The 24594-nt window shown below is 42.9% G+C and overlaps 1 protein-coding gene across 1 annotated transcript in view; it reads right to left on the bottom strand.

Moving 5' to 3' along the window:
* Positions 1-24594, bottom strand: part of ADAMTS19 (ADAM metallopeptidase with thrombospondin type 1 motif 19) — a 275279-nt gene that overhangs the window by 207441 nt on the left and 43244 nt on the right. Inside the window, exon 3 of the mRNA XM_077816366.1 lies at positions 13680-13845. Within this exon, the coding sequence (XP_077672492.1) occupies positions 13680-13845 (166 nt within the window). The remainder of the gene's footprint in view (positions 1-13679; positions 13846-24594) is intronic.

The following is a 24594-nucleotide window of genomic DNA, read 5'->3' as shown; positions in this document are numbered from 1 at the left end:
AGTTGCTAGGGGCTCAAATGGTTGTTGAGTTAAGCAGGATAATATGAAGTGAAGGTCCCACCAATGGTCAGGAGGTTTAATGTCCAGGTATAGGGTTTGGAGTCCTTTGAGAAAATGCTTGGTGATTGGATGAGCAAAAACAGAGGTATCGTTGATCTTGTCATGAAAAGTTGTAATAGCAGCTAAGTGGACTTTGATGGAGGGAAAAGAAAGACCACATTGCTTAAGGTCTAATAGATAGTCAAATATGGGCAGAAGAGGTGCAGAAGTAGGAGGAAGTTGTTTCGTTGAGCACCATTGTGTGAATCGCTTCCACTTTCAGAGATACGTGACGTGAGTAGATTGTGTTCTGCTATGTAGGAGCACACTTTGAACCTCCTCAGAGCATGCAAATTCGTTTTGGGAAAACCACGTAGGAACCAAGCTTTGAGGTGAAGCATGGACAGGTTGAGGTGAAGAAATCAACCATGTTGCTGCGATAGGAGATTTGGAGTGAGGGGCAATGAAATTGGTGGGTGAATTGACATTCTGGTGTGGAACAGATACTATGGTTGTCTGGGCCATGACAGGGCAATCAGAATTACCGTGGCACAATCTGTTCGTATCTTTGTCAGAACTCTGTGGAGAATTGGTATTGCGGGGAAAGCATACATTAAGTGTTGAGCCCATGAGATCAGGAACGCATCTCCTAGGGAATGTTTGCCCAGTCCAGCTCTGGAGCAAAATTCGGGACATTTCTTGTTCTTCGCAGTCGCGAAGAGGTCCAGGGTTGGATAGCCCCAAACCAGAATATATTGCATATGATCCTGTCGTTTATCTCCCATTCGTGATCCCAGGGAAAATGTCTGCTTAGTTCGTCCGCGGTGGTATTCAGGGCCCCGGGAAGATAGGCAGCTGATATCCGGATGTTGTTTGTGAGGCACCAATTCCAGAGCTTCACGGCTTCTCTGCAAAGCAAGTGAGATCAAGCCGCTCCCTGCCTCTTGACACAGAACATGCATGCGATGTTGTCTGTCATTATCCTAACATGTTGGTTCTGAATGAATAGGAGGAAGTGACGGCATGCATTGTGTATGGCTCACAGTTCTAGGACATTTATGTGTAGGGAGGCTTCGCTGGAAGACCATAGCCCCTGGGCTGTGTGGTGGGACATGTGGGATGCATCGGTAGTCATTATGAGTGATGGGGAGTCCTGGAGAAAAGGAACTCCTGAGCAGAGGTTGGAGGGAACTGTCCACCATTGGAGGGAGTCTTTGACTCTGAAGGGTATGGATAGAGGCTTGTTTAGAGCATGTACATTTGGTCTGTGAACCGGGGTCAACCAAGCTTGAAAGCACCTCATGTATAGGCATGCATTTTTGACCATTAAAGTACACAAGGCCATGTGGCCTAATAGTTGCAGGCAGTCTCGTGTAGTGACCTGGGGACTGTTGTGAAGTTTTGTAATCAGTTTTATGGTGATGAAACGATTGAGCGGGAGAGACGCTATTCCCGTTTGGGAATCGAGGTGCGCTCCTATGAACTCCAGTTGTTGGGCAGGAGATAAGGTGGGTTTGTTTTTATTTGTTGGCCAAGGGAAAGTAAGCAAGCAATGGAAAGCTGAATAGATCAAAGAGCTTCGTCGAGTGTTGAGGCTTTGAGGAGACAATCGTTGAGGTAAAGAAATATTATAACCCCGTTTCCTGACGGTGGGCAGTAACCACGGTTAGGAGTTTGGAGAAAACTCGGGGGGCGGTAGATAAGCCAAAGGACTACACACTGTATTGAAAATGTGTCGAACCGAGGGTAAAATGAAGAAAACATCTGTGGGCCGAATGTATAGTCACATGAAAATAGGTGTCCTGTAGATTGAGGGCTGAAAACCAATCTCCCTGCTCCAGCACTAGGATTATGGTGGTGAGGTTCACCATTTTGCACTTTTGCTTTTTGATAAATTTGTTTAGCCGCCTGAGGTCAAGGATCGGTCGCCATCTCCCAGTTTTCTTTTCTGTTAAGAAGTAATGGGAATAGAAACTTTTCCCTCTGTGTTGTTCGGGCACAATTTCCACTGCCCCCAATTGAAGGAGATGTACTTCTTGGAGGAGCAGTTGCTCGTGAGAGGGGTCCCTGAAGAAGGATGGGGGGGGTGGAAGGCGGGGAGAGGAAAGGAATAGAATAGCCAACAGTGACGACCTCTAAAGCCTAGTTGTTGGTGGTAATATTGTGCTATTGATGGGAGAATGGGCTTAGGTGCTGACCAAAAATAAGGGCAGGCAGTGTAAGCGCTGAAGTGGGAATATTGTTTTCTATACCCTCAACCAAGGCTTCAAATTTACTTATTGGTCAGAGGGGGTTGAGACCCTGGCGAGGAAGTGGGATGGTGGCATTGCTTTCTGAGTCTCTGTTGTTGCTGTTGCTCGTGAGATCTATGGAATTGCTGGGTGTATGTGGGGTAGCATGGTCGCTGGTAAGGCTGGTATCTATATTGTCGCCTTCTGGTTGAAGGGATTTGAATTCCTAGAGACCAGAGAGTTGCCCTGGAGTCCTTCATGGAGAGGAGTACGTCATTTGTGGTGGAGGCAAATAGTTTGTCACCGTCCAAGGGGAGATCCTTAATGGTACTCTGGACCTCCTGGGGAAAGGAAGAGGACGAGAGCCATGACCCTCGGCACATCACGAGTGCTATGGCAGTGGACCATGCTGCAGTATTGGCCACATCAAGGGCAGCTTGAAGAGCAGTGTGGGAGATGATTTGTCCCTCAGAAACTATGGCTGTAGATTATTGATCACATTCCAGAAGAAAAGAAACAACGAAGTCCATGAATTTATTGTAATTTTTGTGGTTGTACTTTGCTAGAATGGCTGTGTAATTAGCAATGCGAAACTGCAACGTGGAAAAAGTGTATACCTTACATCCGAGTAGATCTAATCACTTACTGTCCTTGTTGGAAGGAGTGGAACGGGGAAACTGATGTTTGTTCTTTTGATTAACAGTGTCTACTACCAGCGAGTTTGGTGCTGGGTGAGTAAAAAGGAATTCCGAGCCCTTGGAAGGAATAAAGTACTTTCGATCCTCTCTCTTACAGGTAGACAGGCTTGCAGCCGGGGTTTGCCAAATGGCCTTGGCAGGTTCTAAAAGGGCTGTGTTGATAGGTAATGCAATTCTAGAAGAAGAAGGCGGCTTCAGGATTTCAGTTAGCTCATGCTGCTGTTCAGGGACTTCCTCCAGGTTAAGTCATAATTCATTGGCATCTCTTTCAAACAGGTCTTGAAATTTTGAGAAGTCATCCAAAAACGTCGGGGAGGAGGAAACAATGCTTCATCAGGCGGAACAACTGGTTCTACCGGGTTAGAGGCAGGCTGTGCTTGCTCTTGCGGTTGTGACAGCCTGGTGTCTGGAGTCAGTGGCAGAGTCGTCAGCTGGTGGTATCGAGCAGGTCTCATGCCTGGCTACTATAATGAGTGTGGCCCTGAGTATAATGGAGCCCAATACTGCCACTGTGGTGGGAAGGGCATGGGTGGTGCCATCTAGGGGTTCACACACCATGGGGCAGGACCCTCGGACTAGGACGAGGCAGTTTTCTATGACCACTCTTGACTGGGGTCTGTGGATAGGAGATCTGGTAAGGTGAACATTCTCCCTGCAGCCCAGATTCCTCATCACTGGAGGAAAGCTGTGCGGACCTTGCCTGAGTGTCAGGAGAGAAGTAAGTGTTAAGTAGCAGTGATTGCAAGATAGGTGACACCAGGAGGTCCCTTAAGTGTGTGAATTGCGGTGCCGCAGTGCCTCTGTGAGGGGAGGGCTGAGCGAGAGGAATTTGTTTTGAGGAGGGATTCCTCTGCACTGGTGTCCCTAGCATTCTGTCACTGCTGACTAGCTCAAAGGCTGATGGTGCCGGGAGAGTGAGAGGAGCCTCCGGGGGGTCAGGCAGGCTGGTATGCATTGGCATCGCTTCCACTGCGGTGCCAAATGGTGCCGTGTGAGAGGCAGGCAACTGAAAGCCTGAAGCCTTGGCACTGGAGGTTAGTGCAATTGCCGCAGCCACAGGTGGGTTTTGCGTGGCGCCAGAGGAGCCAGGCGCATCAAAGGTACTCAGCCAGGGGAGCGCGGGGAGGGAAGCAGTACCCGGAGAAGGCTTGTCCCTGCAAAAAGCCTTTCTGTGTGAGAGAGACTGACGGTTTTTTCAGGTTTTCTTTTGTCTCTTTGAAGCAGGGGAGCTGCGGTGTACAGCAGATTAAGAGCCCGGGTCTGAGCCTGGTCCGAGAGATTTTTGCGGCAGGAGTAGTTTTAGCTCCCTGTCTTTGCATGCCCTGGATTTCGACTTGCTGCAGTGGGCACATTTTTGGGGGAGGTGGGACCCCCAAACATTTAGTATTTTTAGAATGGCCATCTGAAAGAGGGATGGCATCATTAAAGTTAGAGCAGCGCTTAAAACTGGGAGAGCCAGGCATGTCGGAAGTGGCTGCGCTGACAGAAACAAAAAAGGTGTGTGTGTGGGGAGGGGGGGGAGTTTAAAATTGAAGAGAAGAGAAGGGAAAAAAGGGTACCTAACTATTATTGGTAAGCTAAACCAAGAGGGAAAAAAGTTGAACAAGGGAGAGAAGAAATTCTCTAACGATTCTGCTGAGCTCCATCTCAGGCCAGGGATGGTAGAGAAGGAAGTGAGGAGACTGGTCGTGCATGCGTACTATTAAGGTACACTCAGAGCCGGGGAGCAAGCTCTGCACATGCGCAACCAGTGCAAGAACTGCTGTAAAAAATCTTTGAGTGAAGGCACATGGACTGGAGTGAAGCACCCACAGGGACATCTCTCGAAAAAGAACTATGATTTACAATGCAAGCTTTTAATGCTGAAAGACAAGGTTATAGCCCTAAATCTAAATAACAAACTCATTTCAGTTAGAAGAGACCTCTAGTGAGTCATCTAGTCCATCCACCTATATCCTAGAAGGACTGATTGATTCCAGTGAAGTTTCCAGCAACGTAGTTTATCCATTGTTTGATTCTCAACTACAAATGGCAGCTATCAACTAAAACACCCATTTATTTCATGTTCTCTGTGTGTATATATCTATCTATCTTCCTACTGTATTTTCCACTGCATGCATCCGATGAAGTGGGTTTTAGCCCATGGAAGCTTATGCTCAAATAAATTTGTTAGTCTCTAAGGTGCCACAAGTATGCCTCGTTCTTTTTAAAGATGGCACTGTACAAATCGGCTTTGAATTCTTTTCTATATCTATAGAAAACATGAAAGATGAATAAATTGCTCAGAATCACTCACTGTTGGTTCCTGTAACCATGCCTAGGAAACTTCAGCCATTCAGCAGTCCTCATGCCCCAACCCAGCCTCTCAGGAGCACCATTTAAGGAGGGATTGCTATTCCTTTCAGCCTTGATTGAGTTCCCAAGCTGTTACTACATACTACTTCTACCTTCCTTAAGGACAAAGGCCTCTTTCCTCTCTCCATGGTGCCCAATAATACTTTCCCCACATAAGCAGTCAACGTATCAAATTCCCTACAAGAAAAGTGCATTTGGCATAGACTAGAAAAAAAAGAGAAAATAAAAACATTAACCAGAAATGTAAAAACCACAAAAACTAGGAAGGCTGAAGAATTAGTTATATGAAATATCAGTTAAATTACCCTAGAACTTTGCTTATTACCAAGTGTCTCACTCTCTTTCTCAGCCTAACGGACTCTCAGTCCATCTCTGGTCCTTCTTGTGGGCCATTTGCTGAGAAAGGAGTGGGATGTGAGGTCTGTGTCTATGTCTAGGTATTTGTGCCTGACACACACCCATAAATAAAATGCACAAGGCTTGTCTACACATTGCATTAGTACTTACCAGCTGGGGTGTAAATTTTGTGCACTAACTGTCCATGTGGACCCTGCTGGCACTCATTTAAAGTTCCTAGTGTGCACTGATATAGTCAGAAATAGTACCACATCAACACACACTTGGGACCTGTTAGTGCATCCCAGCAGGGTCCACAAGGACAGTTAGTGCACAAAATGCTGTGTGGACTAGAGTTTAGACTCCAGCTGGCATGCAACAATGCATCATCTAGTCAAGTCCCCACACACAAACACGTCTCCAATAAAAGAGGCAGGCAGATCTATGCACACACAGGAAATCTGTGTGTGCCAGAACATGACTTTTTGCTTACAGGTTCTTTGTCCCTCCCCCAACCCCCCCAAAAAACTGTTTCACTGTGCATCATCCTTCAACCCATTCCAACAGGAATAGACAACAAATAATACCTTATTTGATTGTCTTTTCCAGTTCTGTATGCACAGCTATTAGCCTTAATGATCCTCAACACATTCAGCACAGATATGTGTTCCCTCTAATGGCTTTTAGTACACCATTGGTGAGATCATTGAGGCATGATCTTTAAAGAGGGGGAAAAGAAGAACCTAAGGAGTTATAGATTAGTCAGTCTAATTTTGATACCTAGAAAGATACTGGAAAAATTACAATCAATTTGTAAGCATCTAAAGGATAATAGCATCCTATATATAATAGCCAACATGGATTTGTCAAGAACAAATCATGGCAAATCATTCTTATTTCCTTCTTTGACTGGGATACTAGCCAAGTGGATGGGAAGAAGCAGTTGATATGTTATATCTTTATTTTAGTAATGCTTCTGACACAGTCCCACATAAGAGTCTCATAAACAAACTAGAAAAATGTGGCCTAGATGAAATTACTATAAGATGGGTATACAACTGGTTATCAGTAGCTGTCTGTCAATTGGGAGGACCTATAGCTAATGGGGTCCTATAGGGGTCTGTCTCAGGTCCAGTACTATACAATATTTTCATTAATGCCTTGGATGATGAAGTAGAGTGTATGCTTTGCAGATGACACAAAGCTGGGAGAGATTGCAAGCACTTTGAAGGACATGATTACAATTCAAAGTGACCTTAACAAATTAGAGAATTGGTCTGAAATGAACAAGATAAAATGCAATAAAGACAAGTGCAAAGAACTACATTTAGGAAACAAAAAACAAATACACAGCTACAAAATGGGGAAAGTAGTGCTGGTAGTGCTGAAGAAAAGGATCAGGAGGTTATACGGATCACAAATTGAACATGAACCAAAAATGGGTGAATTGGTTGATCACAGGATGGACTAAGAGCCGCCAAAGTGATGCAGCTGTGAAAAACGGTAATGCAGTTCTAGCATGCATCAGGCGAGGTATTTCCCATAGAGACAGGGGAAGTGTTTATGCCATTATACAAGACACCAGTGAGACTTCATCTGGAATACTTTGTGCAATTCTGGTCTCCCATGTTTAAGAAAAATGAATTCAAACTGGAACAGGTGCAGAGAAGGGCTACGAGGATGATCTGACGAATGGAAAACGTACCTTATCAGAAGAGACTCAAAGAGCTTGGCTTGGTTAGCCTTACCAAAAGAAGGCTGAGGGGAGATATGAATGCTCTCTATAAATATATCAGAAGAATAAATACCAGGGAGGGAGAGGAGTTACTTAAGTTAAGTGAACACAAGAACAAATGGATATAAAGTGGCCATCAACAAGTTTTGGCTTGAAATTAGACAAAGATTTCTAACCATCAGAGGATGAAGTTCTGGACCAGACTTCCAAGGGGATCAGTGGGGGCAAAAACCCTAACTCCTCTTGATAATTTTAAGGAGGGGATATCATGATGAGACTGCCTACAATGGCATGTAGCCAATCTGCAACTGTTAGCAAATATTTGCAACAGACTGTGATGGGACACTAGATGGGGAGGGCTCTGAGTTACTACAGAGAATTCTTTCCAGGTATCTGGCTGGTGGGTCTTGCCCACATGCTCAGGGTCTAACTGATCGCCATATTTGGGGTTGGGAAGAAATTTCCCCCTAGGTCAGATAGGCAGAGACCCTGTGGCGGGGGGAGGGGGTTCGCCTTCCTCTGCAGCATGGGGCATGAGTCAGTTGGTGGTTTAAACCAGTGTAAATGGTGAATTCTCTGTAACTAGAAGTCTTTAAATCATGATTGAGAACTTCACCAACCCAGCCAGAGGTTAGAGGTCTATTATAGGAGGGGGTGGGTGAGATTCTTTGGCCTGCAATGTGCAGGAGGTCAGACTAAGTGATCATGATGGTCCTTTATGACCTTATAGTCTATGAGTCTAATGTGGTGCTGTTGCGAAAAAGGCTAATACCATTCCGGGGTGTATTAACATATGCAAGACACAGGAGGTAATTGTTTCACTCTACTCAGCACTGGTGAGGCCTCAGTTGGAGTACTGTCTCCAGTTTTGGGCACCAGACTTTAAGAAAGATGTGGACAAACTGGAGAGAGTCCAAAGGAGAGCAACAAGAATGATAAAAGGTTTAGAAAACTGGGCATGTTTCGTCTTGAGAAAAGAAGATCAAACAGCATTCAAATATGTTAAGGACTGTTAGAAGAGGACTGTGATCAACTATTCTTTATGTCCACTGAAGGTAAGACAAGAAGTAATCCGCTTAATCTGTAGTGAGGGAGATTTAGGTTAGATATTAGGGAAAGCTTTCTAACTATAAAGGATAGTAAAGCACTGAAATAGTTACCAAGGGAGGTTGTTGAATCCCCATCATTGGAGGTTTTTAAGAACAGACTGCTCAAATACCTCTCATCGTGTCATGGTGTTGGTATACTTGGTCCTGCCTCAGCACAAGGGGGATGAACTAGATGACCTCTTATGGTCCCCTCCAGCCCTACATTTCTATGATTCTATGATAGCTAGCCAACCTTTGTGATCAATTTGGCCCCAAACCACCAATAAAAGTATCGACCACTAAATCTCAAGACTGCCATACCAAAGTGCTTCAGAAGGCAGGCACCCTGCTAGAAAAGGAAGGTCTAGATTGCTGCAGTGTACTGAAAAAAATAATTCTTCCGAGTGATGAACAGATAAAGATTGATCAAAGCAGCAATGCACAAACAAGGGAATATTACAGAAGCCTCTGGCAATATTTGTAAAATCCACAATTTATGTTTTGTTAACCTGTCCAATTTAGGAGTTTTCTAACATATTGCACATAATTGCTGCTGAAAAGCTTTTCTATGATTTCAACACACATGAATTATAAAGACAGCTGAAACTGACTGAGTTTTCCAGTCTGGTGGTGCACATCATTACTGAAACTGATACACTGTAAGTGCCTGATCATGCAATTTGAGCCACATGGCTGGACATTTGCACTAGCACAGAACCTAGTGCATCAGATGGTTAGAATAAACTAAACTTGATTTTTCCCTGCTAGGGTATCTTGTCCAGGGTCAGAGATAGTGGAAGGATCACTAGTAATAAACATATCCTATCATACCCTTTTGCAAGAGTTTGTTTCTTGAATCATTTAGGCCCAGCCATTCTTCTCCCCTCCCCAGACCCCACACACTTAGCACTGATTAAAGGGCAGAAGCAATAGGCTGCAAGAGCAAAAGAGAAGGTTACTCACCTTGTGCAGTAGCTGAAGTTCTTCAAGATGATTGTTCCTGTGGGTGTTCACTTTCGATGTCTTGGCGTCCTGTGCTTGTAATCAGAGATTTGTAGTTGCATTGCCGTGGTTCGCTGTGCACGTGTGGCAGTCATCTCATGCCACTCCGGGCGGCTACTTAGCGTGCGCACCCAACCATCCTTTGGTTTCTTCTCTACCCCAAAGAGTCAGCATGAAGCTCCCAAGAGCCAATCTCCTTTCTCTAATGACAGAATTATGGTTCCTAGGGTTACCATTTTGAAACACTGCATCCTTACAAACTTGATGAGTTTGCATAAGCTTGCCTGGGTCTCCATTTACCATTCTTTTTCTGTGTGAGAAAATAATGGGAATAAAACCGTGTTGGAGTGGTACTATTTCCATGGCTCCTAGTTGCAGGAAATGGTTTATTTCCTGCTGCAACTGGGTCTTGTGAGAGGGGTCCCTGAATAGGGACAGGCAAGGTGGATGGGTAGGGGGAGTAGAAATAAATGGATAGAGTAACCCTTCTGGACAATTTGCAGCATCCATTTGTCTGTGGTGATGTTGTTCCAGACTGGGTAGTGTGGTAACAGGCAGTCTCCAAAGAGACTGGAGGTCATCTGATAATCCAGCATGGGAGAAGATAGAGGTCTTGAGCTCACAACCAGTACTTCAAAATGATTGACAGGATGTTGAAGATTGAGACGTGGCAGGTTGATTCTGGTTCTGCCTGCGCCTCACTTGTTTTTGCTTGCGGCATTGATCATATTATCATATCATATTGATCTGGGGTTGGGAGTAAAGGGCGGGATGGAATCTTTGGGTATAAAATCAGCCCTGTTTTTTCTTGTTTGGGGGAATGTAAATACCCAAGGTCTTCAAGGTTGTTCATGAGTCCTTTAAGGTATGAAGAGATGCATCTTTGCTCTCATCAAATAGTTTTTGGCACCCAAAGGGCAGGTCCACAACTTGTACTTGTACTTCCCTAGGGAATCCAGAGAGGTGGAGCCATGATGCTCGATGCATGACAACGGACATGGCTATGGATCAGACTGCCATGTTGGCAGAGTCGAGAGAGGCCTTCAGTGCTGTTCTGGTGATTAAGAACTCTCCCTAACATTAGCTTTGTATTGTTCCTTTGCTTCCTCTGGCAGTTGATCAATAAAGGATTTCATTTTGTTGAACAAGTTGTAGGTATATTTTTCTGAAAGAGCTGAGTAATTTGCTATATAAAATTGTAATGAGATTGAGGAGTAAGATTTGCAGCCAAAGAGGTCAAGCCTTTTCCAGTCATAAGGTGTGGTTTTTGACTGGGGTTGTTTTCCCCTTTGGTGCACCACCTCTATGACCAGTGAATTCGGATCAGATGAGTGAACAGGAATTCAGCTCCTTTTGCTGGTGCATAGTATTTTCTGTCTGAGCCTTTACAGGATGGTGGGACAATGGCTGAGTTAATGGGCAGAGATATCTTTGCTGACAGAGATGCCTGCAAGATGTCAGTGAGTTTGTTCTGGGTCTCTGGCAGCTCTGCTAAAGAGATGTCCAGGGATTCTGCAACTCTTTTGAATAAGTGCTGAAAGGATTTAAAATTGCCACCTGTAGTGGGCAGCAGTGGCATAATTGTCCATAATTGTCCACATAATTGTCCAGGGATGAGGACAAAAAATGGGTGGGTGGCAGTGTATCGCCTTCAGGGACCTCTTAGAGTTCCTCTCCCTCTTGGGCTTGTGATGATGGTGAGCCCATGGTTGAAGGGGCCTGGGTAGTCCTTGGTGCTGGTGGGTTGGAAGGTTTAAGAGTCTGGGCCCTGTAGATTGCACATGGGTCCCAGTATGGCCAATTGCGTGGCATAATGATAGTGCGAGGCATCCATGGTAGTGTCTGCCAGCTGTACCCTTCCATAGGTGGTTGTTGGTGAGAAGGTCCTGGTTTCGGGAAGGAATGATGAGGGGTGTAAAGGCTTGAGTTATCCTCTTTGTCCTCATCACTGGATAGTGGGGGTGCAGATCTAATAGAGTGCCTATTCAGCTCAGTCCTGGCCTGACTGGGGTACCATCAATGCTGAACGGAGGAGTGGAGGAGATAGCCAGGTCCGTCTGTCTGATGAAGGGTTGTGATACCAGGAAGCTTGGTGCCATGGATGGCAACGTAGTAAGCTCTGATGGTGCTGCGGTCTTGTTAGGCTGTGTATATGCAGCAGGTGGTGCCATTACACTAGCCGGTGCTGAGGTGTTCTTTGGCACTGTTGGTGCCGAGTTAGGGAGCTTAGCTCTGGCTCATGCAACTGAGTGAGAGCTTGGCCACATCACTGCCTTGGCTCCTCGGGATGTCTCAGTACTGGATGTTCCCAGTGCTTCTCAGTCCGAGGCTGTCGGTACCAGGGCAGATTTCTCATCAGGAGACTGCTTCTTTTTAGGGGGTGATGACTGCAACCAATGTTTAGTCGCCTTCTTAGGTCCTTAGACACGGTTTGGGTAGAGCCCCTTGTCTGAAACTGCTGCTGGAGATCATTGCCCAGGAGGAGTCCTGGACTCTGGGTTAGAAGCTGGCCTGAGGGATTTCTCCATCATTAATAATTTTAGTTGGAAGTCCCTGGCTTTCAGTGTCCTGGCAAATAGTTTCCTGCAGTGGAAACACTTCTGTGGTACATGGGTTTCCCCAAGACAGCCGATGCACTGAGCATGACCATCCGATACAGGAATTGATAGCCAGCAGGTCAGGCAACGTTTAAAGCCGGGGGAACTAGGCATGCCTGAGGAGGTTCAGGGCAATAGAAAACGGCCATAGTTCAGTTACCATTGGCGGAGACCCACTAGTGGAGGGAGGGGGACAAACAAAACAAAGTTTTGCTTTGGTTTTTTTTTTTGTTTTTAGTGGGTAAATAAGAAGGGGAAAGGGAAGAAAACCAACAAAAAGGATAAATAAAGATGGGAATATAAGCAATTTATCAAATAGACAGGGGGACTGCTGTCACTCCGACTCAAGTCAAAGACAGAAGAGAAGAAACTGAGGGACAATTGGCTGCGCACACTAAGTAGCCGCTTGAAGCGGTGCGAGATGGCTGCCACATGTGCGCGGCCAACAGGGGCACTCCTACTACATATCTCCGATGACAAGTGCAGGGTGCCAAGACACCTAAAGTGGAGCACCAACAGGGACACTCCTCAAAGAAGAAGTTTCTACTTTCAGTGAACACTTCTTACTGGTACAGATAAACAAACACAGACAGAGCAATTACAGGGGGAAGTAATATACAGTTTACTTATTCGTTCCTAAGCACAATAAGAGTCTTGGGATACTTAATCATTTCCCTTTTAACTTTTTAGAATTAAGTTTTCATTCACATGTTTAAATTAGAGTCTAATTTTTCCAGGATGAAAAATCTTTCAGGTATATGCTTTGTTCATGTTAATACTTCAGAGTGGCACAGATGTTCAGGGGGCAGGGTGGGAGAATGATAAATGTAAAAAATCCCACTGGTTTTTTGTTTCTTTCCTGAACAAACTCAAGTTTCTCATAACCCTAAAAGCACCACAGGTCTGGGTACAGAACTGTCAAACTTCGGCCTCCCACAGCTTTTTTCCACTGGTAGAAGGTAGAGTTGGTAGAGAGACAAGTTCAATAGAATGTCATCTCTCACAAAAGACTTTTTTGCTAATAAATATTAACAACATACCACTGTGTGCCAAATTATCATGCAACTTTTTTCCACCCCAAAATCCACTAATGAGGACCTGTTTGGAGTATTTCACACAATTCATATAAACTTAATTCATAAAAACAAAAAAGATACAATTATAGATGGTTATAGATACAATTGTGACACTTAAAATGCTGTTTGCATTTTAAGAAGATAAGTGGTTCCAGCAATATCCCCCAAAGTAAACCAAATCTCAAACCATGAGGTTTCAAAACTGAAGAACCTCTTGAAGTCCAACCACTGCATGAAGTAAATACCTGAGACCAACCAGATGATACAGGGAGACAAGACATGGGATACAAATTAAGAGATGGCCAAAGTTTTCCACTTTGATATTTTTGTTATTAAAATATGACAGTTTACTTAATATGCAATGTCCATAAGTGAATGTATAGTTCCACTTTCTGACAACTCAGCCCACCAAAAATTATAGCTAGAAGAATGATCAGACATGATGTTTTAAAAAACTATTATCTGTGCTCTTTAAAAATATGCCCTCTGCATTAAATCTATTCAGTGAGATTGTGATATTACCTGTAACAACACCACAGTAATGGTTGTGAGGAGCTAGCTTTTCAGTAACTTTCTCCTCTATGGACCTTTTTCGTCTGTACACCCTGTGTGCATGACCTGTCACAGCCAAAGTGTGATTGAGTGGCTCAATAAATATGAAGTCCTCGTTAATCTGTATAAAGCCCATCTGTAAAGGAAAACAAGAGGGACATATAAGGTATGTAATTTAAAGAAACCACATATGCACACACACACAAACACACCCTGCCCCGCCCCCCAAAAAACCCTTTTATTTAAAAAAAAATTCATTTTAAGAATCCTAGTAGCGAGAATACTATCCTTCCATTTTATTAGCCTCCATCTCAGTGCACTAAACTTCATTTACTTCAACTAAATCTGTGTGAGTTGGTGGCTACATGCCAGTAGCAGATGCACAGTGAAAGATCTGGAATGTTAAAGTCTTGCTTTGGGAGACCCAGGGGTCATTTAAAAATGTACAACATGTACCACACAATCTATACCCTAGTTTTATAACACACCTGTTGTCATACTTTCTCATAACCAATTTTTAATAAAATAGTTCAGATACAAGCTGAATTTAGGGAGTCTGATGCATCTTTAGCAACTGCACAGAGCTGCAACAGATATGAAATTCTTAAGACCCCTTTTACAGATTTTTAACTTTTTAATTAAAAACAAACACACACATTTTTCTTCAAAAATAATGTATGCCTGGTTAAAAACAGAGAAACACTATCTGTGTTACAGCCTTTTTTTTACCCATGTGCCCACAATGACATAAGATCATGGTTGAGGTCACCAAAATACTGTAAAAACTGTTGTTCTTATAACTACTACTTACTATGGTTCAACTCAAAATGGTTCAATTGGCCAAAAAAATACCAGTTTATGTCAGAATTACAAAGCATGTAGAAAAAAAAAAGTTTTTTTCTCTATAAAATATGATCAACAAAACTGGCAGGTAACTTCTAATTCCAGAGATCTTAAAATCTATGAATCTATGAAACACTGTTCCTAAAAAAACCACCAAAATGGCATATCCAGCTCAAATAAAGGAGAGTTCTTCTCCATGTATGCATGTAGTTCCCATTTACACAAAAAAAAGGACTCTTTCTCTTATAGGCAACTTAACTGCATAATCATACTAAAACAGAGATACTTAATTTCACAATCAGGTGTACTAGCTGCACCTCAACTGCTATACTGAATGTTTTCTGAGGACCAATGCTGAATAGACACAGTAATTTCATCCTTAACATCCAATAGTACCTTTAAGATAGCTGGATTTATTTGGTTGTTTTTGTTTTTTGTTTTTTTGTTTTGTTTTTCCATTTTTTTGTTGTTGTTTATTTTCAGGTTGCTTGATATTAATTCGGAGTCTGTTAAATATTAAGTATTTAGGTAAGCAAAATACTTTAATATACTTTCAGTGCAACTGTCAAATGGTGCTTTTATACATCCTGTATGTTTTTCTAGTCACCAAAATTGGTCTATTTATATTGAGAATTATGTTTTTAAATAACTGGTGGAGTATATGCAGAGCAGACTAATTTTCTCCTAATATTTGCGGATTCAGATATTGAATATTTAAACTTTATTTTTTTAATGCAGTGTCTGTGAACGGTGCTGAGCAGGCTTGGATATAGAATCTCTTTTCTCAGAACTGGTACAGAACAAACAGTAGCTGTGCAAGCTTCTCCACATCACCCAGCCAATGTGCCTTAACCCTGTGTCATAAATATAAAGGGAAGGGTAAACCCCTTTAAAATCCCTCCTGGCCAGAGAAAAAAATCCTCTCACCTGTAAAGAGTTAAGAAGCTAAAGGTAACCTCGCTGGCACCTGACCAAAATGACCAATGAGGAGACAAGATACTTTCAAAAGCTGGGAGGAGGGAGAGAAACAAAGGGTCTGGTCTGTCTGTCTATATGCTGCTTTGCCGGGGATAGACCAGGAAGGGAATCTTAGAACTTTTAGTAAGTAATCTAGCTAGGTATGCATTAGCTTATGATTTCTTTAAATGGCTGAGAAAAGAATTGTGCTGAATAGAATAACTATTTCTGTCTGTGTATCTTTTTATAACTTAAGGTTTTGCCTAGAGGGGTTCTCTATGTTTTGAATCTAATTACCCTGTAAGGTATCTACCATCCTGATGTTACAGGGGGGATTTCTTTACTTCTATTTACTTCTATCTCTATTAAAAGTCTTCTTGTGAGAAAACTGAATGCTTTTTCATTGTTCTTAAGATCCAAGGGTCTGGGTCTGTGGTCACTTATGCAAATTGGTGAGGCTTTTTATCCAACGTTCCCCAGGAAAGGGGGGGTGCAAGTGTTGGGAGGATTGTTCATTGTTCTTAAGATCCAAGGGTCTGGGTCTGTAGTCACCTAGGCAAATTGGTGAGGCTTTTTATCAAACCTTGTCCAGGAAGTGGGGTGCAAGGTTTTGGGAAGTATTTTGGGGGGAAAGACGTTTCCAAACAGCTCTTCCCCAGTAACCAGTATTTGTTTGGTGGTGGTAGCGGCCAATCCAAGGACAAAGGGTGGAATATTTTGTACCTTGGGGAAGTTTTGACCTAAGCTGGTAAAGATAAGCTTAGGAGGTTTTTCATGCAGGTCCCCACATCTGTACCCTAGCGTTCAGAGTGGGGAAGGAACCTTGACACCCTGACCTGGAGGAACTGTCCCGAAAGATGAGAGAATAGTTCATTCTTCATGCTCATTCAATCTGTGGCCTCTTTGCTGAGATGTCTACTTAATGGTGGCATTTGTTATGTGGTGACCTGTGTACTTAGAGGACTGACTGAGACCATCAATTCGTTTCACATTAGCTTTGACCACTACTTACTTAGATGGAATGTTAACCTAGTGCTGAATAAATACTATTCCCAGTCCCCTGAGTCACTCAAACAGGGAATTGCAAATTGAATATAAAATTTACCAAAGAGCATTAATATCAGCCATACATATTCAGCTGGATAATTCCCAGCTGAATTTGGATAGCCAAATATTCAGTCTGTTCATTCTGGCTGCTCTTGAAAATAGCATAATCCTTCTTTCTGAAGCAGCTACTCTGCCTGACTGGCAGTCTTCTATTCCTCCATCTCCTGACCACACAGAGGAGGAGATGAGAAGACATCCCCTCCTTCCTCCTTCCTCCTCCCCCGACCCCCCAGTAACCAAGATCTCCATTCTTTGGTTTCACTGGGAGGGGAGAGAAGAACATCTCCCACCACTGCCTTGAACCTCATGGAGCTGGAGCAGAGTAAAAAAATAACCTTCCGTCTCAGTTCCAAGCCAACCTCTGATGGCAAGAAAATAGGGATTTCTTTTAGCAGAGTTCACTCTGGCACATCACTCTGCCCTAGAAAGATCATTAGTCAGTGATACAATGCCCAGAGGAATGGGGCTAGATGTGACAATGGCCCTGGTAGTGAGGCATCAACATAGTACAGTCCTCAAGTTTGACCCAGCAATTGGGTGTTGATACATAGTGCTTGCAAGATGGTATCTGGTCTTTAATGAATACAAGCAGTAAAACACCTACTCCTACCTCTTCATGGCTCCTGCTCAAGCACAATAAGGATGCAAATGCAATGGAGGTAATATCTAATCCTGATGGTTTTATCTGTTGAATGTCCATGGATACCTTGGTGATATGCATAACATAAATGCGCAGAAAATGTGCACATTCTAAGAGGTAGATGTATGTCTAGCATGTTCCATGGTGCAGGCACCTAACAAAAATGGAAGTTTTCTATTGCAAATGCTCATATTCCAATTTGTAGTCTTATAACTGTCATAAAATAAAAACTTGTAAAACCTCTAGTCCTGAAAGCGGACGATCTTCATGTTGCAATGTGCATTATAATAACCCTACCCAGAGTTCATTTCCCTAAAAACAATGGAATATTCCATTTTTTTATTTGATGAGGGGCTTGATTCTCCTGTCATTTATACCTGGATATATTTGAAGTTACTACCGCAGTTAGTGCACTAAGATAAAGAGAGGAGAATGTGCCTGTTCACATTACAAGAGACAACTGGCTATACCCAGTACATGTCCCTGTATAGAAGTGTGGTTCTTGATCTACATGTGGCTCTAAGATCCTACATGTAACTCTGACTAAGTCTTTTGCTCAGACTCTGTCCGTTTCTGTTCAAAGTCATAGCAGGCCAAGTTCTGTCAAAGGAGCACTCAGACACAAATGAGGCAGCCTGAGGAGCATTTAGTGACCAGAATCCATCACATACATATACAATCCTCACAGATTTAGCTCCTTGGAGGGGGAAAAGGGGAAGAGAGAAAACACCAGCAGACTTTCTATCACAATCAAGAAAGGAAGTGGACAGTAGGGACAAAAGAACACCCACAGGCACACATTGTTATGTAAAGCCTCCTCTCAGTCCAGCAGAATGAGATTGTACGATTTGTAACTTTTCAGTCATTGCTAGTATGATCATCAGGACCGGCTCTAGGCACCAGCAAAGCAAGCACGTGCTTGGGGCAGCACAATTCCAGGGGAGTGGCATTCCGGCCTCCTTTTTTTTTTTTTTTTTTTTTTTTTTTTTTTTTTTTTTTTGGCTGGGGCAGTTGCGCTCTCAGAACTTGGGGTGGCAAATTTTTTGCTTTGGGCAGCAAAAAACCTAGAGCTGGCCCTGATGATCATTAAGTTCTGTAACCTTTTGCAAACTTTGTAACTTTAGTTATTGTTCCTTGCAAGCTTTGTAACCTTTTCAGTTACCATTTGTATAAACCTCCCAGCTTTGCAATACCCCATCACACAATCAGAGAGGGTGTGAATAAGGGAATGTGGTTGGGAGATAAGGGAGTGTGAACAAGGGAGTGTATGTGGGACTGGGCAGGGAGGAACTGCAAGGAGAATAGAGCCCAGAGACAGGTGTGTAGGATGTAATCTGCCCTGAGAAGGCAATCATGGGGTGCGGTAAAGAAAAGAAGATAAATACAGATATGTCACAACACAGGCATCATAATGCAATTTCAGGACATTGTGCCTGGCTTATTTTATGGCTTCCTATGACCCCATTTAATGAGGAAGTAATTCTCCAATTGCTCAAGGATGAGCATCACTGAGCTACACTTCAGTGTTAGCGGATCATGGCTGTGTAGTAACCTGTTGGATTGAAATAGCACAACAAAATGCATCTGAGAATTAGCTGCCTCCCTCCCCAAATATTCCATCATTTAAAAACACCTCTAAATACACAAAAGTCCCTTTTCTTGTGATTTATATTTCAAAAGCTTTAAAATAATACCAATCACACTGCTTGGGCAGAAGATGCATTTATGCACACATGTGGTATGGAATTAAATAACATTTGTTCCCCAGCTGTTAACTGATGTCATCACCAGCATACTAGCACATGGATGCATCTGTTCCTTTGTCATAAATAATGTCATCTTCCCCAAATGTCAGAAGCAGAATTCACATCCCAAAATTTACCAGTGCTTATATGAAAATAAGAATCATGCCTTCTCTCTCGCTCATTTAATAATTGCTCTCTGGTATTCAACCATTGCTATGTATATTTCATAGACATTCCATTCCTGATTACATTAAAAAATGAACATAACATGGCCATCTTCTGATTCTAACAACACACTCTCCTGCCCATCTGCAGAGGGAGGATGCATAGGAGCTCTACAGATCCTAATTCCCTTACAGTTTCCAACTTTCCAGTATTGTCCTGGAGTCTCCAGGAATTAATCTTTAATTAAAAAATATGTCATGTGATGAAACTGAATACATCCAACCAAAATTGGCAACCCTAGGTCCCTTCCCACACTGCTACTGGTGATGCAGGAAGCCAGTGCAGGACTGCATCCCCTCATGCCCTTGCACCAGCACATAACCCAGGCTTTGATTTGAGCCTACACTAGTTTATACAAACAGGCAGTAAATCCAACATTTCCTTAAAGATTAGTAAGTCTATTTTAAACAGTATCCCCCAAAACATTACCACCATATACACATTTAAAAATGAAAGGTTTATTAAAATGTATAGCGCAAAAGCCAATTCTTCTCCAGCACTGATTAACTTTAAACAGTTTTGTAATCTGAGACTTTGTGGTCTTTACAAAATCTCACAGAATATTAAAATGATCTATTGTTTTTTGTGTCTGATTGCAAAAGCGAAATTATTCATTTACATTTCAATACAGCACTCCAAAGAAGAGTACTGCAAGTTAACGAATATTATTAAAAACTAATCTGTTAGTTTCAAGATTAAATTAATATATTGAATTCAAATAAAACATTAACTGGAACATAAAAATAAATATCTTAAACTCTAATAAGAGCTTTTAACAGGACAAACATACATTATTAACATATTTTGATGGTTTTTATAAGGACTAATTCTCTATTCTTGTTATATACTATAACCCTCTCTCATCAGGTATCTTTATTTTTGAAGGTTGAAGACATGATTCGAAAAGGATATCTAGTAACCTCTGTCATTGATTAAGTGAGCTTCCAGTTTTAAATGCTTCACTGTTTATGTGTTTTTTTCTTCAAAGTTTTCTGTCTACCTGCAGATTGCTTTTTCTGGTGTTCTGAATTAAAGAGAAATATTGTTTGCCTCTCCCTTTCCATTTGCCAGTGTGACAAGTGCTTTTCACATACCCCAATCTGATTTTTTTCTTTAATGACAGAAGCACATCATGCAGTGTGTGTGTGTGTGTGTGTGTGTGTGTGTGTGTGTGTGTATTAATTCCACACATATACTGCCTTAACAGATGAGCAATATTTTGAACATTATGCAGAGTTAAAAGCACACTTTCAAAATCTGCCCAAAAATGTAGACTCTGTAAAAACAAAGTTTTCAAAACCTAAGATGGACTGGAATGTTTCCCTGATTTTTAAAATGTCTGTACTACTCTGTAATCTTAGCAAATCCACACTTTACAGCATCATGCTACAGCAGTAGCAGTGGCTCTCAAAATTTATCTTCATTACCTACTTTTATCAAAGCAAGTGAACTCAGGCCATACATTCACATGTTCAAGAGACAATATTCATGTAGACCAAACTATTAATGAAACACTAGAATACAGAAGCATATAGAACACTAAGAGGCATACCAGGACAATGGCTCATTTCAGTAAGCAGTGAGTGCACACAATTAGTTGGGGATTGGTCCTGCTCTGAGCAGGGGGTTGGACTAGATGACCTCCTGAGGTCCCTTCCAACCCTGATATTCTATGATTCTATGAATTCTACATGGTGTAGCCAGTTGTAGAAAAAATTACCCAAACTGAAACTGAAAAGTGACCTGTGAATCACCTCCAGGAAAAGACATGATCCCAGGGGGAAAAAGGTGGTGGGGAAGAGAATGGGGGACAGGACATCAAGGGGGTCTCACATGGAGAATATGGGCTTGATCTCCCTTGAACCTCCATTCCCCCATTCTGTCCCAGCAGCAAGGCCCTGAGGTATGTGGCTGCCACCTCTTCCTCCTCCTTGCTCTCTCCTCCTGGAGACTCCAGATGGGCTGGTCACCACCAGTAACAGCACTGAGGGTATATCTACACCAAAAATTAAGGTGTAAGGTATGCCTGCCCACACTACTTAACATGGCTAATAATAGTAGTGAAGATGTGGTGGCATATGCTTCAGTGCAGGCCAGCCTCCCCAGAACAAACCCACTGGAGACCCTATGGACAGACTCAGGCCGCTAGTCTCCACCAGGATCTATGCCATTATGTCTTCACTACTGTTGTTACCTGCGCTAACTAGATTAAAGCTAGCACAAGTATGCCTACCCATGCTACAATCACACTTTTACTTGAGGGGCAGAGGTACCCTGCAAGTAGCTGAGAAGAGGAACTGGCATGCCAGTGCCACAACATCCCATGATGGCAAGAGGGGGTGACTATATGGGCGGGAATAGCAGCTCAGTACTTGCAACATTGCTGTACGCACGACAGAGCCTCGAGCTGGAGCTGGAACAGGCACCCAGAGAATTTCTGTCTTCTTATTTTCAAGACAGCAAATAAAAAAAAACGATACAAGAGTTTGAAGCCCTACGCCGACACTGTCTGAACCCCACCGTATGAAGCATGAGGTACAGTAAATCTGACTAGAAATAAAAGTGAAACTAGCTAGTTTTCTTTCATTGTCCAAACTAAGCAAAGAGTAAATAAATACCACACAGATTATTAAAGTATTAACAAAACAAATAAGGACACTTGTTTATTTAAAAATAAAAGGGTTTATAAACAGGCAGTTTCCCTTTAACATTTATTGAAAATACTCCAGCCCCTCTCTTCCCCCCTCCCACTCCCCTGCACTTCTAGCTACTAACATATCCACACACTCACTGGTCTTATGGTCCCTTCACCACATGTGCTACAGACACGAGCAGCACCTTATCTTTAAAAAGACTCCAGCCAACTCCAGTACATTAGCTACGGGCCGCAGTGTTCTTTAGCAATGGGCCAAACTGGAACTCCAAGAAGTCCATACATCTGTAGTTCTGGGAATGAGTCAGTGTTGTTAGATCTTTACTAGTGATCTCACAATTGACAAAAATGTTGCCAGCCTCCTACATATCCCCCAAGAGCTGCTGCAAATTTAATTCACTATGGAAACACGATAACTGAAGCCACCCACTGGATGGCCAGAACTGACGGACTAGGATGTAGAATGCCTCTTCATTTTTGTCCAAAATTTTCAGACATTCAATTAAAGGTCAAAATGGATGCTGCAGTACAGTTACTTTTTCCATGTGATTCCAAAGAATACTCTACAATAGACTGTCCCTTGGTATTTGCAGTTCTTAATTTACTGTCCACCCTGCTATCAATTTATATTCTGTCCTTTCCATTATTTAGACCCATGATTATTATTGCTACCCCCACAGACATATTTTGTTGATGTGGTAGGAAACCAACCCAAAGAAACACCCTTTCTAGCCTTAACCAGTGGTTCCCAAACTTTTCACTTTGCACCCTCCTTGCACCTGTCCACCCAACCCCCGGGAGCCACTGTTAGGACCTGGGGCCAGGTTGGGTCCACAAGAGGGAGTGGGGCTGTGGCTGGGAGCAGAGCCCAGGCCAGGAGCCAGAGGCTGACGCCAGGGCCATGGCTGGGAGCAGGTCTGAGGATGAGAGCAGAACTGCAGCAGGGGATGGGGCTGGAGGAGAGCTGGGGGAATGGACCACATACACCAACCACATTGGGCTCAAATGAGCACAACCAGCAGGGAAGAAGTCACATCCCCCTGAAAATGAAAAGCTAACAAAGCCCAACAGGATGCAGTATATATACTGCTACCTAATACTACATAAAGATGATCCAGTACTTGTATTTTGTGCACTTTATTTTATTCAAGAGGAGAGGACTGGTCCCTCAGAAGCTTTGGCAATACACTGGCAGGCATGGTAAATGTTTTGCCCTTTGTCAATAAGCTGAGTGGTTGTGTTCACTGTGTTTACTGTATAAGAGACAGCACACAGAGAGTTGGTAAACACAACTTTACTTGCTGAAGGCTAACACAGAACTCATAGCAGGACAACAGCCAAGTTTCCAGGTTGGAACCCCTGATAGTTCATCCATCTTTAATTTTAAAAGGATGCTGTCAATCTGAAAACCAGTAAATTTCAAAAAATAAGGTAAAAATAATTCCAGGTAGTAAACTTGTCCCTGATTCCTTCTGCCAGTTTTATGTGGGTTTGCCATCAATTTTTCTTATTTTTTAAATGCTCTGCTCCCCGCATCCGTTGCTCAGTGAAAAGCCCATACAAGCAAAGAAACGAAATAACTGACTTATCAGGGGAAGGGAGCACTCACCACACACAAAGTACCAAATGCACAAATTAAAAACATTGCAAAAACTACAGGAAAATGTATCTATAATCTCCCTCCTTTATTGCAATCTTCAGTGATATTTGTTACAAAAAGTTCGTAAAAATATTTCAGACAGAAGTGTGATTTCTAAATTCACAGTGTTGTTTTAAAATAAAATGTTCATTCACTACAATTAGCAACTGGAAACCCAGAACCTGATCTAAAGCCCATTGAAAACAATGGAAAAGTTCCTCATGACTTCAAATGGGCTTCAGATCAGGCCCCATGTGATTATTTCTTTTTACAAATTTGACATTTACATCTATGTAGTACAAGACGCATTTGGGAAAATTGAAGACACCAACCCAAATCCCACCGAAATCTTAGATCAAGAGTTCTCCTTGCTCTTTCAGGATGTCAGAACAACTTATTAGTAGAGCTTCGTGCCCATCACAGAGCTCACGGAAGTCACGGATTCCATGATTTTCCACGACTTCCATGACGTCTGCAGCAGCCAGTGTGGCTGACCCCAGAGCCGCCCAAGCAGCTGGCTCCAGGGCCAGCTGCTCAGGTGATCCTGGGGACAGCTATACCAGCCACTGCTCGGACAGTCCTGGGCAGCTGGCCCCAGGGACCGCCCGAGCAGCTGTTGGTGCGTCTGCCCCCAGGACTGCCCAAGCAGTGGTAGGTGTGACTGGCCCTGGGGACTGCCCGAGCTGCAGTCCCCAGGACGCCCAGAGCAGCAGCTTCTCCAGTGGCCCCGGCAGCTGGTGCCACAGCTGGCCTCAGAACTCCCCAGCAGCAGCCTTTACTCAATTTCCTTGCTTACGGAATTTTGAGATTATGTCCTTTAAAATTACCTTCTTAAAACTACGGTGGTCATTTGCATCTCCTCAACTGTGGTCAGAAGGGCAAACATAACTGCAGACTTACAAACCCACACATTTGTCAAAATGTATACTTGCCAATTATCTATTTTCCCTTGACCTGTAAAAAGCTGAAATATAGATAGAGAGATTAGATAGATATAAATATATACTATGACCTGCTACTTCCAACTACTCTAAAGCGTAAAACTTTAGTTTAAAACTAAATTTATATATACACAC

Source organism: Eretmochelys imbricata, chromosome 5 (genome assembly GCF_965152235.1).
Source record: "Eretmochelys imbricata isolate rEreImb1 chromosome 5, rEreImb1.hap1, whole genome shotgun sequence".
In the NCBI taxonomy this organism is placed as follows: Eukaryota; Metazoa; Chordata; order Testudines; family Cheloniidae; genus Eretmochelys; species Eretmochelys imbricata.
The sequence above is the reverse complement of the archived record's forward strand: the minus strand, read 5'-3'. Positions and strand labels throughout refer to the sequence as shown.